At 43.6% G+C, this 15,957-nt stretch overlaps 1 protein-coding gene across 1 annotated transcript in view; it reads left to right on the forward strand.

Moving 5' to 3' along the window:
- TMX4 (thioredoxin related transmembrane protein 4) overlaps positions 1-15,957 on the forward strand; it is a 390,958-nt gene that overhangs the window by 256,357 nt on the left and 118,644 nt on the right. Inside the window, exon 8 of the mRNA XM_069236546.1 lies at positions 9,315-9,416. Coding sequence (XP_069092647.1) covers positions 9,315-9,416 — 102 coding nt within the window. The remainder of the gene's footprint in view (positions 1-9,314; positions 9,417-15,957) is intronic.

A 15,957-nucleotide genomic window follows, 5' to 3' on the forward strand; every position in this document is an offset into this window, starting at 1 on the left:
CAAACCTTACAGAGAATTTGGAGAAGAAAAGAATCAGGTTCATTGTTTGATTTGCCTTCAGTACTAAAATCAAAGTGAAAAGTTGCCTACCAGAACTGATTGAACAGATTTCTGATTTTTGCTACCTGATGTCCGTACCTTTCAATTTAGTTTTTTTAAGCCCCATGTACCAGAAAGTATAAGTGCTGTGTCAGGATGTTGTTGAGTCCATGAGGCCAGAGGGATTCAGAAATCTTAATAGAATTAGCTCCTTGAACCAGAGAGATTCATTCTTCTAGATATTACCCTATCTAGTATCAGAGGTTTGAGACATTGGCATATCTCTATTGGTGCATGTCAAGTGTTTGTACTGTAGATTTGGCCAAAGCATAACCAACCTGACGACAATGCAAAGGGTGGGATTCTTCCATTTCTGGTAATGGTTTTGAATGATGTACAGTTGACCAATCCCCAAGTGTTGGATTTCAAATCTGCAGACATCAACATTTCAGGTTGCAGTACAGGTTTATCAGACTCTGCTGTTAGCAAGTCTAGCTTGGACATTTTCCTGCTGCACAAGCATAGTTAAATGTGGACACAAGAGTGCTTTCTTAGAGACCATTGTAGGCTCTTGCACTTTAGCTTGCAGTCAAGCTATCCAAATGCTCCCAATAGAAGGGCCAAAAATAGGGGCAGTTACCTATATGTATTCTAAAACTGCTTTTCGTGCTGTATACACACAAAAGTTGTTCACCCCTGTATCGTCCACAGCCTATATGACTGTGTGGATCTCTATTCATTTTCAGCCTTGAGATAAATGAAACTGACGGGAGCTGAATGTCATGATACTTATAAATTTGTAGGTAATGTTTCTGTCAGAGTTAACCTGACATTTTATTAGTTCTCTCAGATTTGCATTAATTCTTATTGACTTGTTGTTTTACCTTTGGTCAGTTGAGATTGAACTGGAAGTAGTTCTGCTTATTTTTAACCTGTTTTCTCCAATTTCTTTTTCTAACTCACTTGTTCTCTTTATGTAATAAATATGTGCTATATTCACACAACTCCGGTTTGGACTTTATTTTCTTTAATCTGTTAATTGTATTGTTTTTTTCATTTTTCGTTTCAAACATGCTATGTCCCACAAGTTTGTGTTGTGAGGGTAGCTCAAGTATCTAAAGGGAGAGTCAGTGATGCTTTATGAAATCCTTATTGTTTGCTTCTGAAGTGTGTGAGTTGTAACAAGTGAGAGGTGTATCCCATGGCTGTAAAAAGACAAGTGAAGAGATGGAGACTAAAATAAGAGAAGATGAGAATGCCCAATAGCAGCAGGGAAATATAGACAGATGAGAATTCCTTACATGCGTCATCCTCAGACATCTTAGCTGAGAATGTCCCTTATTCCAAGAAAATCACTCCAAAATCACTGGAGTAGGAAAAAGTGTAACTGTTAGAGAGGACCATGTTTCTCAAAGAGAAGGCACAGGAGCTCTAACAGAGAACATTGAAAAAAATCTGTCTTCAGAAAAAATGCCCCTCACAAGGAGAATCTTGCAAATTCAATTAGGAACACTATAAATGATGCCCATCAGCTAAATTGGCAGCAGCAACAGGAAAGTGGTGTGCAGGCAACCATACTTTTACAAGACCTAAATTGCCAATTTCAGTGAACGATGGGGATAGGAGGGTGATACTACAGTGTTGAAACCTAGTCCAGTGGGCTTATACTGATTTGCAAATTAAAAGGATCTAGAAGCTAAGACATCCATTTCTGTACTGGACGGTTTCGCTGCAGTTGCTGTGAGAGATCTTATCTCAGACTTTTTCTGCAAGATTCAGAAAGAGTGTGATAATAATTAAGGCTTTTGAGGAGAAGCACGGACTAAAACAGAGGTTGAAGACCCTATGCTGCTTTGTTGTATGATTCAAATCCTATGCTGTGAACAAACAGACTTGGTGAAAACTCCCTAAGTACTTTTTCACTGCAGCAAGTCTACCTTTCCCATACACCATCACTGGGTTACCTTATTATATTTAATACGTGATAGCTTCAGATTGGAAGCAGATTGAGTAATATGTATTTCACTCATTTGAATTTAAAATCCTCATTACTGGTAAAGTCAGAATTTAAATTACTCTTCTTAAAATGCCACTTTTAGAAAATTGTCATTTTTCGGCCTAAACTAAGTTTGTTTTTCTGCCATTTTCCAGGTTCATATGACTGGTAATTGCCTTCCTTTGGTGTGATGTGTATTACTTCTAGACATGGGGACAAAAGGGACTTTGGTGTTCTATTTTTCAAAATGTGTGATTGTTCTTTTGTTGCATTTGCACTTTGTTACTGTTTGTGTGCTGCATAACAATGTTGTGCATTGTCTCTAAGTTAAGCCTCACTGCTTTTGTGCAAAGCTACCAGAGAGTTAAGCACAGGTTTGGTTAGTGACTTTTGTCATTTTTGTGAGAGGGATTGTATTTATTACTTTATTGGGGCTCTCACCCCTCTCACCTATTAGCCCAATTTCTCACATCAAGCATTCCAGCATGTATCTAAAATTTCTCCCTGCCGCACTACTTTGAAACTGTTGGAGTATCTCTTGTAAGAAGTAATGTGGCACACCCCGAACATATTGTAGTATTCACTTATAATTCAGATATTCTTCATAATTCTATTCTTTTTTCAAATCATAATCTTTGTATCATTAGCCACTGGGTCAAGAACAAGCACTTGAAAGGTATGCCTACGAGCATTCTTGCAGGCTTAACTGGATCTGTTCAGCTTTGGAAATGCTTTTGTGTTCAAGAGATGCATACAAGCGAAAGACAAGGAAAGACAATACTAGTTGGGAAAGGATTCAATGTCATAAAACCGTTACTTTTTAATTTAGTAAATAAATCATCATTTAAAATATCTAATACATGGCATAGTCAATCAAATTCTTGCATCCTGTGGTTTCCAAGCTTGGTGAGATAATAACCTTATTGGTGGTTGTGCATAGGTATTATGAGGTGAGTACTTCCTTGAAACAAGCCAATGGGGTAATTAACCATTCCTTAATCCAAGAATTGCAAAGCATGGTAGTGACACTATCTGTTCTGGGATCTATCCCAGAGAGAGCCCCTTGGCACAGCATGCAACCATGAGGCATATAGCAAGGCCCCTCGCAACTCTGTTTTCTTTTTAAGTCATTGCAGCCTCGAGACCGGCAGAAAGAAGTGCAAATTTCACCAGTCTATTTAATCCTAAATTGAATTAGAATACAGAAAAAATATGAAGCTATCATGCAAAAATAAGATCTGAATTATTTGAGCAGTTGTCCATGCCAGGCCTGAGTACACAAAAAAACCTATTTCTGAACCAACACCAGAAAATGCACCACAATAGCGCGTGTTAAGATGCCATTATGACCTTTTCCCATATAGCTTATTTGAGCCTGATGTGTACGCAGTATGCTATTTGAGGGAAGATCTCAGTGCTTCGTGTGTGTTCAGAGATGTGTCCATTTTACAGGATGCACTATGCTGTGGTATGGGGAATCCTGAAGTGGTCTCCTGGAGCCTAAGGTACATTATGGTCACAGTCCTTCTAAATTGACTATGCCTCATAACCGAGACATGTGGTCGTGAATTTTATTCTCTTTTGTACCAATTTATATTCATTAAAAAAGAAACATTGGAGATAGCATTGCTTTTTTGATCAACCCCTTTTTAAGTTACTTCTGTTCCTACTTGTTCATTTAAAAATGCACTCTGCTTTTCCTTTTAAGGAATGACAACCTACAGATATTGTCTTGGTGGGTGATAGGTATGTGACGAGAAAGCCTAGGACTGTGAGTAATAAAAATCACTAGTAATTTTCAAAACTATTACCTCATTGTCTACCTTAAACATCATAGTCCTTGCAATCGAAGGTGTATCAGACAGTTATCACATTCCAATATCAATCCAGAGCAATAAAATCTCATGTGCCTCAGCCGAGGCGTATTTATGCCTGTAGATAATCATCCTTGCATGCCTGAAGGAAAGCACACCTTGAATGCTTAAATGTTTGATGGCCTGTGACAATAGTTACATAAAATTACCTTCTCAATGTAACCAAGAGGGCGTCTCTACCTTTGCTTATGGACTGTTTTAGACTAAAAAAGCTTCACTGGCACAAAATTGAGCTCAAGATTACTAAGATGTGCAGTGCATCATTCTTTGGAGTAGCATGTTTAATGCAGGACATATGCAACACAATTCATAATATCTAGTGATGAAGGTACATGTCACTGGGCATGTCTGTCCAAAATGTAGCAATGTATGCCCCTTAATACAAAAGCACGCCCACTCACAGTGAGGCAAAAAAACTGCTAAATTAGACTCCTCACAAAGTTGAAAGTGAATCTTGTACAATACATAATAATAAATGTGATGAAAGATCCTGTGTTGGGGAAAGGGTAGTGTGCAGCTAGTCTTTTCAGCTCAAAGACTTTCAAAAGTCTCTTCATCAAAGGTTCAATAACATTTTTCCCAAACCTCTTTAAAGGTGTGCATTCCATGTTACTGGCTGTGCAAAGATTAGGTTGATTAGCGAAGTAAAAAACCTCTCAGTAATCAAGAACACAGAATGGATTACAGGACCTTAGAAAGCAATGCCTTGTCATGCACCACTTTTAAATGTGTGTCAAGTGTATGATCTAAAAACTTGTTAAATAGCTGAATGATGCGATTTCAGAATCTCGGAGAACACTCCTCACAAATAATCTCTCTTTTACAATTAGATCCCCTAAACTTCCAGACCACAGCTGGTGCAGCTGTTTTGTGGAGCGAGAGAGTTATAGAAAGAGAGACTAGCATAGCATAAGGAGTCATTGAGGGGCAATTATCAGCTTGTTCAATTAACTGGCCTTTGCTGGGAAAACATCTATGAACTGAAATGCTGCTCAATTAATTACCAATGCCTGAGAGTTTTAGCCATTTCTCCAAGCTCCTTGTTGTTGTTCTCAGTGCTGCATCATTATTCTAATGGGTATACTTGAATGTGGATCCAGTGCTCATCAATCTATTGGAATCAAAGTACATCACACTGGAAAAGCCTGGGGTGACTGAAACTATTCTGAGATTGCTCGTGCTCCCATGCAGAGAGGCCTCGTCTGGTCATTCAAGAGTATCTGTTTCTTTTGAAACTAGGCCAATACTGATTTGCTTATGTCTGGTTTTAAACTGGAGTGGCATGGTGGGCAAACAAATGATAAAACCAGAAAGTGCCCCAAGTAATTACCAATGGCTGAGAGTAACACAATGACTCCACCAGTCATATTTTTGTTTACCTTAATGTGATGCCTCAGAGTAAATGGGTATACCCAGAAGTGGGTTCCCTGATCACTGTTCCATTGGAATCAACCTACACCTATTCCTACTGAAGCGGGAAGAAGACTAATTTGTAGATGGCTTATCTTTGGAGTGACACAGTGGGCAAATAAATGGTAATCTTAGCAACTGCCACCTAATTGGACACATTTAAGTTTAAGCAATGATTCCATCCATCACCTTTTTGTTTACTTCAGCATTATGCCCTAAATGCAATTGATATGCCCAGAAGTGGTTTTCCCTAATAATTGCCCAATTGAAATCAAGATATACCTCACTGAGGAGGTCTACGAAGGCCAATACTGGTCTAGGGTTGCTTATGTTTCTTGGGGGATCTGGTTGACAGTTCAGGTTTAGCATTTCCTATCGGAGCAGGATTAAGACTGATTTGCAGATGGCTCGTCTTTATCTGGAGTGACATGGGGCAAAACCAGTGATGGACTGAAATGAGGTCTGAGAAATTACCAGTGGATAAGATAACTTAAAGCAGTGTACCCATCATCAGTTTTATTCCTCCATGAGACACGCTGAGTTTGTGAGGTATGCACAGACATGAGTCCCATACTTACTGTGCCATTGGAAGCAAGATATACCTCATAAGTTAGACCAAAGTAGGCAGAAACTACTCTGGGCTTGTTTGTATTTCCATCTCAGCCAGTCGTGGCAGTTTGGGATGAACTGTTACTGCATGTTTGCACCAGGACTGATTTGCAAATGAATGGTCATTTTCTGGAGTGATAAATTGGGAAAAATGTTGGATTGGATTACAGCCCTGAAAAAATATCAGGAACTGAGATTATTTTATAGATTTCATAGATTCCACCCATCATTTTTTGTTTTCCCCAGTGCAACATCCTAAGTATGACTGCCAGCTTATGTGTCAAGATGAGGAATCAAGTGCTACTTCTCTAATGAGGCCTACGTTGTCCTAAAATGTTCTGGATTCCTTGTGTTCCCATACACAAAGGACCAGGTGTGACAGATTGGGATGCACTGTTCCTATTGGAGCTGAACCTAGACTGATTTGCAGATGGTTGGCCATATTCTGGAGTAGCATGGTGGGCGAAAGGGTAAGCAATAACAGACTAGAATACTCCCCAAAGTAATTACCTGTAGCTGAGATTAATGAAAGCATCCTACCCATGTTTTTTTGTTTTCCTCTGCCCTACTGGGAACTGTGCCACTTTGTCAATAATTTTTACCCATTTGTCCCTGATTTCTTCTAAATTCTACAAAAACAGATGGATGGTCTCTATAGATACAGGCAAGCCATTGTCCAGTAGAATTATAGGGCATCAATCTCAAAACATTGAGAAGGGAGGCTCTGAAAAGAATATTAAGATAGGACCATTCAACTTACTTGCCAAAAAATTCAGATGAAGGAGAACCCCATATCATAGAAATCTGATTGATCAGTCTGGGCTGCTATTAGAACTGGCATGAAGAAAGTAATACAGGGCTCAATAGATCTGAAGATGCAGTCCCCTTCCTGGAAGTATATTCCGCTGCGTTCTGTTCACAGTCATACATTGCAGGTGATATTGTTGTGTATTCTGGTTCATAAGTCTCTTTGCCACTTATTTGTTGTTCACTTCACAGACTCTGTTTTGTGAGTGTGATGGTCTTGAAACTCATTCCTCCCTCTCCCCATAGAGGATGACTTACCCTCTTGTCTGAGGTCAAGGACGATGATGCAGACCCAGTCAAAGGGGAAAAGGGGTGGGAGAACAGAGAGAGATACTCCTGCATGTTTGTATTTGGAAGATCCAGAGTCAGAAGCATCAAGATTAGGTTTCAGCTTATGGGTCCGAGAACAAGAATTTCCTAGGAGGTCTAAACACAGAAGTTAATTTTGAAAAACAAACACCCCAGACTAGGACTAACCCGGTGTAAGCACTCTAGCTACCCTCTGGTTTACCACAAGACCAATGCAGAGGTCAAAGTAGAAGACCAATGCAGCACCAGTAGGGAAGGAGACTAAATGAGAATAGGAACTTAAGAAAAGGGTAAGCAAGAGGGATAATAAGGAATGGCAGGAGAGAGGACAAGGAGAATGTGAGAACTAAATAGGGGAACAAAACTGAAGGAATGAGTCAAGCCGGGCGCAACCTACAGCGAGTAGCGAGTCAAAACATCCACTGTTGCCAGACAGGTGGGCGCAGTGTCAGTCAGGCTTAAATACTCTTAAATGAGACTATTGATCTAGAAGTCTTTCAGTATATGAAGATTCTCTAATGCTCCGACTATATGAAATTTAGTTTTACTTGTCAAATGATGTAATTTCCATTGTCCTGTGTGCCACCACTTCCAAGTTTGCCTTATCTTATGCCTCACTGGGACACAATATGATCCGAGACTTAAAGGAAGAAAGAGAAATGAAAGAGAGCAAGATAATAAAGTGATCACAGTATTGATTTGCAAGTCTCCAAAGTGTACATAATTGGGTTCCTTCATATTCTAAACATAGGGAGCCATTCACAAGGTATTATTAGGCATGGATGTACTTTTACAGAGAAAATAAACCTCTATTTACGCCTACCAGAATTTCACAGAAGGATTCCTGATGGTGTAAATATATTTACTACTGCTAATTTCTCCTCCACGAGGGCTGAGAAATTTGCAAAAATAAATCACACATAAAGGATGGGAATTGAGTGTCACATGGCATGGTTAGCATTTTTCCGTTTGTGATATATTGTTTTAGATTCTGATCACACCCCTTTCCACTCTGAAAATATTCTGGGATTGGAGTAACATTCCTTAGAGAAAGGGAAAGGGAACATACAAGCCCTGGATTTGACGAGATTGAAGGGACAAGGCTTTCTTGACAGGGAAAAAAAAAGAATAAAAAAGATTTGCATTTTACTGATCACTGCCCAGTTGGAATCAAGATATATTTCACTGATGAGGCTGAAGAAGGCCAGCAGTGGTCTGGGGTTGCTTATGTTTCTGCTCTGAGTTGACAGTTCAGGCTGGACTATTCCGATTGGAGATGAAAGTCTTTAACAGGCGTGACATGGGGAAAAACCAGTGGTAAACTGGAATGTGCACTAGTGATCTTGCTTAAGCCTACCCTGTATAGAATTCTTCACAGGGAAAATAAGACCCTTTGGGGTGTCATGATCTTTTTAAAAATGCACTGTTAAATCAGCACCTGATACAGCTTTACAAGCTACAACTGTGAACGTTTGTGTATTGAAAAATATATAAATGTACATTCAGATGGAGATGTAAAATCAAATTGTGTACTTTTTAAGTATTGTTCTTGTGAGCTACAGTGTTGTGGACATGAAGATGATGTCAATATCTTATTTGGAGTTAAACAAGTATAAAGAAGTACCATTTAAAGATGGCTGCCCTCTATGCCGTTGCCTTTGCCAATCCTTTCCATGCAGTTGGACAAGCAATGGCAATACTACCATTGAGTACTCTTGTCAAATAAAAAAAAAAAATGACAAAGCCAATTCACTAGGTGAGACCTATAGCCTTTGCTAATGCTTGCTCAGTCACAGAGTTTCTATTGTTGCTCTTTTAATTAAGACTCATGTCAGGATGTTAGTGTTTTTTACTGTTGATATAAAAGTATTGTGTTATTGATAAACGGTGTGCACCCTGAACACTAGACTATTGATGGGATTTGGGTTATTCTGGGGTCCTAATTCAGTGGTGAAAACACGACCATCATAGCTGCTTAAAAGCCGAAAAATGTATGTTGTGGCACACATTTCACCAGCTTGCAAGGACTCAATACCCATATTCATTTCGTCTTTTGAATGGTTCAATCCTATAACGATTTTGCTGTGAGTAGTAATGCTCTTCTTGAACTTGACTTCCTCCTACAGAGTAAGTCAGCAGTACAACACCAGGCGCGCAGTGCTTTTGTTAAGCAAGTAAACATTATAATTAAAGTGACCACCTTTTGTGGGAGTTTTCAATTGGTTGACCACTTTCCAACTAGATCTCTTTTTTATTTTTTTTATTTCCAGCAAATACACAGTTACTTCACAGGTCCTCTAGGAATTCCTGTCTGGGGCTCTTATATAATCTTCATAATATCAATCTTGCTCATCGGACTTGTCCTCGGCCTGGTAAGAATTTTTACTTCTCCATTCTTCTCTGTAAAATGTATTGATCCTGAGCGCATATTGAACTAACATATACATATACTGTACGTTGCGATTCTCGATATTTGTTGTTACTAAATATTGGGCTGTGTATGTTTAATTTTTAAGGTGGGCTATCCATAAAACCTTACATTCACAAATTATATTGATTTCTAAGAGCAATGCTTGTAGAGTAGTCAAACTAGAACGCTCGTTCATTCATAAGTATAAGGATTTCTTGTAATTACATAATCGGTGATCAATATCTTACAAATGTCTTTTTTTAAATGAAGGTAGAACAGGTTCATATAATTTTCAGTAACGATTTCTATATTATTAGATGTGTTCTTACTTGTTAATAAAAATGTGGCCTCTCACACTTTTTAGGTGAGAAATGAAAAAACTCAAGTCCAACATGAATTGCAGAATCTTAACTCTGCAAACTCCTTTCTTTTAAACTGGTTGTGGACTTGTGGTGGAAATTACTGCAGCCATATGTCAAAAGGGGAATGAGGCATTGCACTATCTTTAGCTTATTATCTGGGGACACTTCATTTGGGACACAGTCAGTGACACAGTGTTCTTAAAGTGTAAAAGGCCATTTATTTAGGACAGGATTGCCTCATATACAATAACATTGTACAACTAAACTTCAACCAAGTTCAAAATCCCGCCATCCCTTTGAAACCTCTCCCCAGTCCTCTTTTCACTCATCCCCTCCATTAGCCTCTGTTCATCCATCTTCCACTTCAATTTACCCACACATCCCCCTTTTCCGTTAATCCCCTGCCTGCTTCGGGCATCCCCCACACTATTACCTTCACCTGTTTCTTTCTCCTTCCTGGAAAGGTGGCCAAGCCCGCATCTGACTCTCCACCCTCCTCCATCTACTGCCACTCAGCACAAACCTGATAGGTGTTTTGCTGCCCCACCAGCGAACCCACAGCAATATTGCACACTTAGGCTCTGTCCTTGAGCCACATCTTCTCTCCCCACAAATCCCCCAACAGTAATCGTAGATCCATAATGTAATAAGTATTACCCAGCCCAAAGAGGTGCACACCATCCGACCTGAACAGCCCGCCTCTTCTTCCTTAATGTCCTTGTGTTTCAACACCCTTATACCATGCGCCCAGCAGAAAACTTTCATTGCTCTGTTTGCTTCCTCCGAGCCATCTCCACAGCCCCATGTTTCAATGGCCCTCTCCACTTCCTCCGAGGTACAAACTTGGTCTATACTACTCAGGTACCATGCATCTTTTGGCAAAACAACTCCAGATCTCATTGCATATGTTGCAGTAGGGTGAGCCCTGAAACTTTTACCAAGTCATTTTCCCTAAATGCAATAACAGCATATCCGGACAACCCCAATTGGGCATCAGTGATGTTAGAAAAGGAAGCAAATTGCTCCACCTCATTCCGCTGTTCCCCCACCACAACACCTCAGACCGTACACTTGACAATCCCAATGAGCGTCCATATATCTGCCTTTCCACGTATTTCACCACCCAATGGATGAATGAATGACCGACCATCCAAGTGATCATCTTACCACTCCTGGGGCCAGTCACACAACCTGTAAAGAGAACAGATTTTAATACAAATTAGACTGCTCCCCCCATTACCCCAACCCCTTTTGTCACTACCCACTCATCAATACCGAACCTCCCGCTAAAGCCCTCACATAACGTTTGCAGCACCGTGACTGCCACCTACCTAGTTGCCTGATTGCCACCCAATCCCAACACAGGTGTGCCGCGGCAGTAGCGGCACCAATCCTGAAAGAGTGAGTCCATAGCACTGTGCCTGTCTCCCAATCCTTCTCAGCGCCATTCGCAAAACAGCCAGCAACTGGAACGCAGTGAGCTTTTCGCCATTCGCATGGCTAAAAACGCCGGCCTCACCAATCAGCCATGTTACCCTAAAACTGCTCCACTTGACAATCTGACAAGCAGCTGCATACCCCCCTTTTCTCAGGCATACCCACTTTCCTTTACCCAGCTGATCTGTTTTGGACCTTCTGAACCATATGCCCAAACGCTCCACCTTTAGGCAGATGTCACCCGTCCTCACACCTACACCCTTCCCCACACCCAACAGCTCCGACACCCAGAATGCTCCAAAAAACATCTACACCATGCACAATCAAAACAAAGCCAGCTTGCGAGGGTCAGCACAACAAACGGGCAACACATGCAACAGTTCCAACAACAACTCAAACATAATGGGTTCCCTTGCCACCTTGCCCATGTCCGCCCTTGCCCAAAATATCATCCTTTGCCGGGTCGCAACCGAAATTCAATTTCCCATAAAAAGAGACACCTGCCAGCTTGCCCCCAATCGTTGCAGGCCACAACCCCTTTTGAATCAAAAAGAAAACAAAACGCAAAGTGCGAGACTGCAGCATGTCAGAACTCTGTACCACAAAATCCCCCCCCCCCAAAAGTTCAAAACTCTGAAATTCCAACCATGCCAGTCGATAACTCCTCCAAGTTGAATCTGCTAAAGACATCTCGTCCAGCCCAATGACCATCATGCCCCCCATTCCCAAATGTCTGCCGGGACCGCTGTCTTGAGTTGCTCTGCTCCTGGTGCCAAGCTGCAAAACCAATGCCACTGTGAACGAGACAGGGAATCTGCGAAGGCATTGTTCACCCCAGGAATGTGCGTTGTCTTAAATATAAATATAACATTTAACGATAGACATCTAAGCATAAAACATCTCAACAAACGCAACACCCTCAGGTCCTTAGCTCTTTGTCTGTTCACCAGTTCCACTACCTTCATATTGCCCACATGAAAAACTACCGTTCTGTTGGCGACTTCGTCACCTCAGACAGTCAGAGCTACTAACAGAGGGAAGAATTCCAAAAAGGCAATACTCCTGCCTTGTACCAACCCATATGCTGGCCACTGCTCTGCGCACCACCTGCCATCCCAAAAAAGGCCAAACCCCAAAGTCCCGGCTGCATCCAAGAAGATTTGTACCTGCCAGATCATGTCTTCCTCCCGAAAATTCATGGAAACCCCATTGAAACTTGCCAGGAAAGTCTCCCATACTCTGATGTCCTCCCGTAGCCCCACCGACAATCGGATCCTATGGCGAGGAAGGGAGGCACCCAACATAGTGAGCCCCAGGCACCTACAGAATGTCCTGCCCCCTCTTACCACTCTGCATGCAAAGTTGAGAAAACCTAAGAGTTGCTGAGCCATAACCAAATCAATTGTGTGCAAACACCTCACCTGTCTCAAAAAGTCACCTTACATGCCGGCAGTCGTGCCACCAGAGCCTCTGTATCCAATTCAGTTGCCAAAAATGGTAAAATACAACTAGGGCCTCAGTCTTTTCGGGACCCAAAGGAACCCCCATCTCCATGGCCAGTCCTACAAATCTCCCCCTAATGACATGTTACAAGACTGGGACCCAGTGCGTCACAGAAAAAGGAAATCGTCTAGGTAGTGCGTCACCTCTCTATGCTGGCACACTTCTACAAAAACCCACTGTAGTAATGTACAGAAGGCCTCAAAAAGTGCACATGAAATAGCACAGCCCATTGGAAGAACCCTGTCCACATAGATTGCCCCATCCAGCTGCATTCCCAGTAGCGAAAAATCCTAAGGATTGATGGGCAAGAGCCGAAAGGCTGCCTTAATGTCACATTTAGCCAGCTAGCCCCTCTGGGACACACAAGTCGAATGGCATCGTCCACGGAAGCTTAAACCACCCTTGTGTCCTCATGTGTGTTGAAGTCATTCACCCACATCCCCTCCGGCCATGACAAATGATGGATAAGGCAAAACTCACCCTTATTTTTCTTAGGCACCACGCCAAGAGGGGAAATCATCAATGTGTCCAGAGGACAGTCAAAGAATGGACCTGCAATTCTACTTTCTGTGACTTATTTCGGCAATTCTTCTGCTACCACCTGTGGCATTGCTTTAGCAGACCGCAAATTGTCTGCCCACCTCCTTTGCCTCTGCCCTTGATAACCTATCCGAAACCCTTCCTTGAAACCCCACTCAAACTTGCATGCTATGTCTCTGTCTGGCTACGTATGCAACCTAGGCAGCAAAAATTCAAGCTTAATTGGCGTAGGTGCGCTTTGGCACAGGAGCACCCTGCATCCCGCTACCCCTGGCTGACCTTCACTGTTCTGCTGGACTTGTGAGGGAAAAACACTGCATGACCGGGTGTCATCCCCCACATTTGGAACCCTCATGTTTGAACTTACAGGGATGTCGCAAGCAGAAACCATTGTTAAAGTTCCAGCATGTCCCAGAAGTAGCCAATTGTGGTCGCTGTAAAGTACTCCCCCCGGGCGGGATGTGCCTGAAAGGGCTTGTACACTACGGGTAGGCCACTGGCAGTATGCATGGATGTGGCAGAATGTGAAGAAGCCATCGACTGTATCCACAATTTCGAGTCAACATCCCCCAGAGTTTTTCTGGATTCACGCTGACCCAGCTCTAAATTCTTCGTCATAGTTCAACGATGTGAAACCCCCAAAATGCATTTGTGCTTTGCATATAATGTCTACATATTTAAAAAGCGCAATGGCCCTGTCAGGAAATGTTTTACAATAGATACTGGCATATATAAAAAATGCGGACGTCCAGTTATCCATCGTAATCAGGACCCTGGGCCTACATGCTAGCTCCCATTCCTCCTCCTTGGAGCCCTCCTTCGCCTGGATGTCCCTGTGGAGTAATCTGAACACATCTATCTTTGTGTTGCCAAATCCTGGATTTCGTCTTTCCTGCCACGTGAGAACCCAAAGGCATCGCAAGACCCATATATGGGATCTGCTTCCTAAGCCCCTCTCCGCCCTTGTCCTCACCATGCTTGCCTTCACCCTCCGAGGTGTACCCCATGTCTCCTGTAGGAGCCTTAGCCTGTACCGCCTGAGGAATGTCCCCCACCGGGGCTGCACTAACTCCAGGTATGTCATGAATAGAATGATCACCCACGCCTACTGACTTGTGCGTAGTTGTCACAACCTTCCTTTGACCATCGCCCCAAACGGACCACCATTCTCCCTTACCTTGCACCCAGGGAGCCTTTTCTTTAGCCGCTATCCAAGCTGGGCGAGCCCGTTCCTCCCCGCATATGGTTGTCTTCGCCTTTCCATTGACTGCCTGCTCCTGCAAAACAGAAATCGAAGAGGGAGTTGCACCGCTCTTGTGCCCTCCCCCCCTCCGCTTCTCACCTCGCTTTCCCGTATCTCCCCCTACTCCCATTCTTCCAATTCATCCTCGTAATCAAGATCCACCTCCACTTCATCATCCATCTCACACTGGTCCACACCTTCCCAGGCAACGTCTCATTTCACTCATCACGAGTGCATCCCTAATGGGGTTCGCCATACTTGCGCCCAGTGCATTCCTGCGGTGTAGAAAAGGCTGCTGAAGACCCCTCAAGTGCTTCAGACCAACGCCCTGGAGCCGTGTTGCGTCCCGTTGGCACCATCTTCTTTCTGCCAGTCTTTTCCACTGACATTGACTCTTCGCAACACTCATGGGTGTATGCACCACTCGTGTCCGTCGCACGGCTGGATCCCTCGGCCCCACAAGCCTCTTGGCTCACCTCCCGTGGAACCTACACCCAAGTGCCCAACCCAGACCCATGGCCCTTCGATCCTCCCACTTCCTCCTTGCCTGCCTTCCTTTTCGGGCATCGTTCCCTGTCTAGGGCCTCCTCCTTGCTCTTGCATAGCTAAGCCCATTTTCCTCCATCTCCTTGACCACCTGCCTCTGTTCCCTGATCTTTGCCACAATGTCCACCGTGGACCAGTCCTGTGCTGCCGGTTGCCCAGTTAGCCAGCCAGAAAATGTCTCCCTGCATTGGCCCCTAGACCCTTGCAGCTCTTCACCAGCTCCCATCGCTCAAGTCTCCTGGTTACTGTCCCCAGCCCCCCCACGCCCAGCCTGCCTGCACACTTGGCCCTCTGTTTCCTGGGGGCCCCTTTGGCCCCAGCCATCCTGGGCCCCACCTTGTCTGCCTGCACCACTGGGGGAGGACTGGCCTGGCTACCAGGCCCAGCCACCTGGCCGGCCTCACTGTCCTTGACTGCTCCCTCCCTGGTTAATCTGTTCTTACGCATGGGGCCCGCCTTTTGGGCAAACCGCACGCGGCCACCACATCAGCCACGCCCCGGGAGGCCATGCATGCAGGGCGCGTCATTCTGACCCAGGCCTGGTCTAAAACACTAGGCCTGAGTAGGTCAGACCGACCAGCCTCGACAAGAAGGTGAAGCGCGGCCCTGACAGCAGCAGCGTTGTGGCTCTGACCCATGGTGCTGCAAGTATCAAAAAACACACACACCATACCCCTACCTGCCCCAGGGGACCGGCCAAACTTTCCACTGTGCGAACGGCTATCACGGAAGAGGCTGGTCCCCTTGCCCTTCACCCCATATATACACCTCCCATGTCTCACCCCCACTTACCTCCCGACCAATCCTGCCCTCCCTCCATCACTTTCCTCCCGAAAGCTCCAGTGGAGAGACTAGACTTCGTCTGTTCTGCA

This window comes from Pleurodeles waltl, chromosome 5 (genome assembly GCF_031143425.1).
Source record: "Pleurodeles waltl isolate 20211129_DDA chromosome 5, aPleWal1.hap1.20221129, whole genome shotgun sequence".
Taxonomy (NCBI): domain Eukaryota; kingdom Metazoa; phylum Chordata; class Amphibia; order Caudata; family Salamandridae; genus Pleurodeles; species Pleurodeles waltl.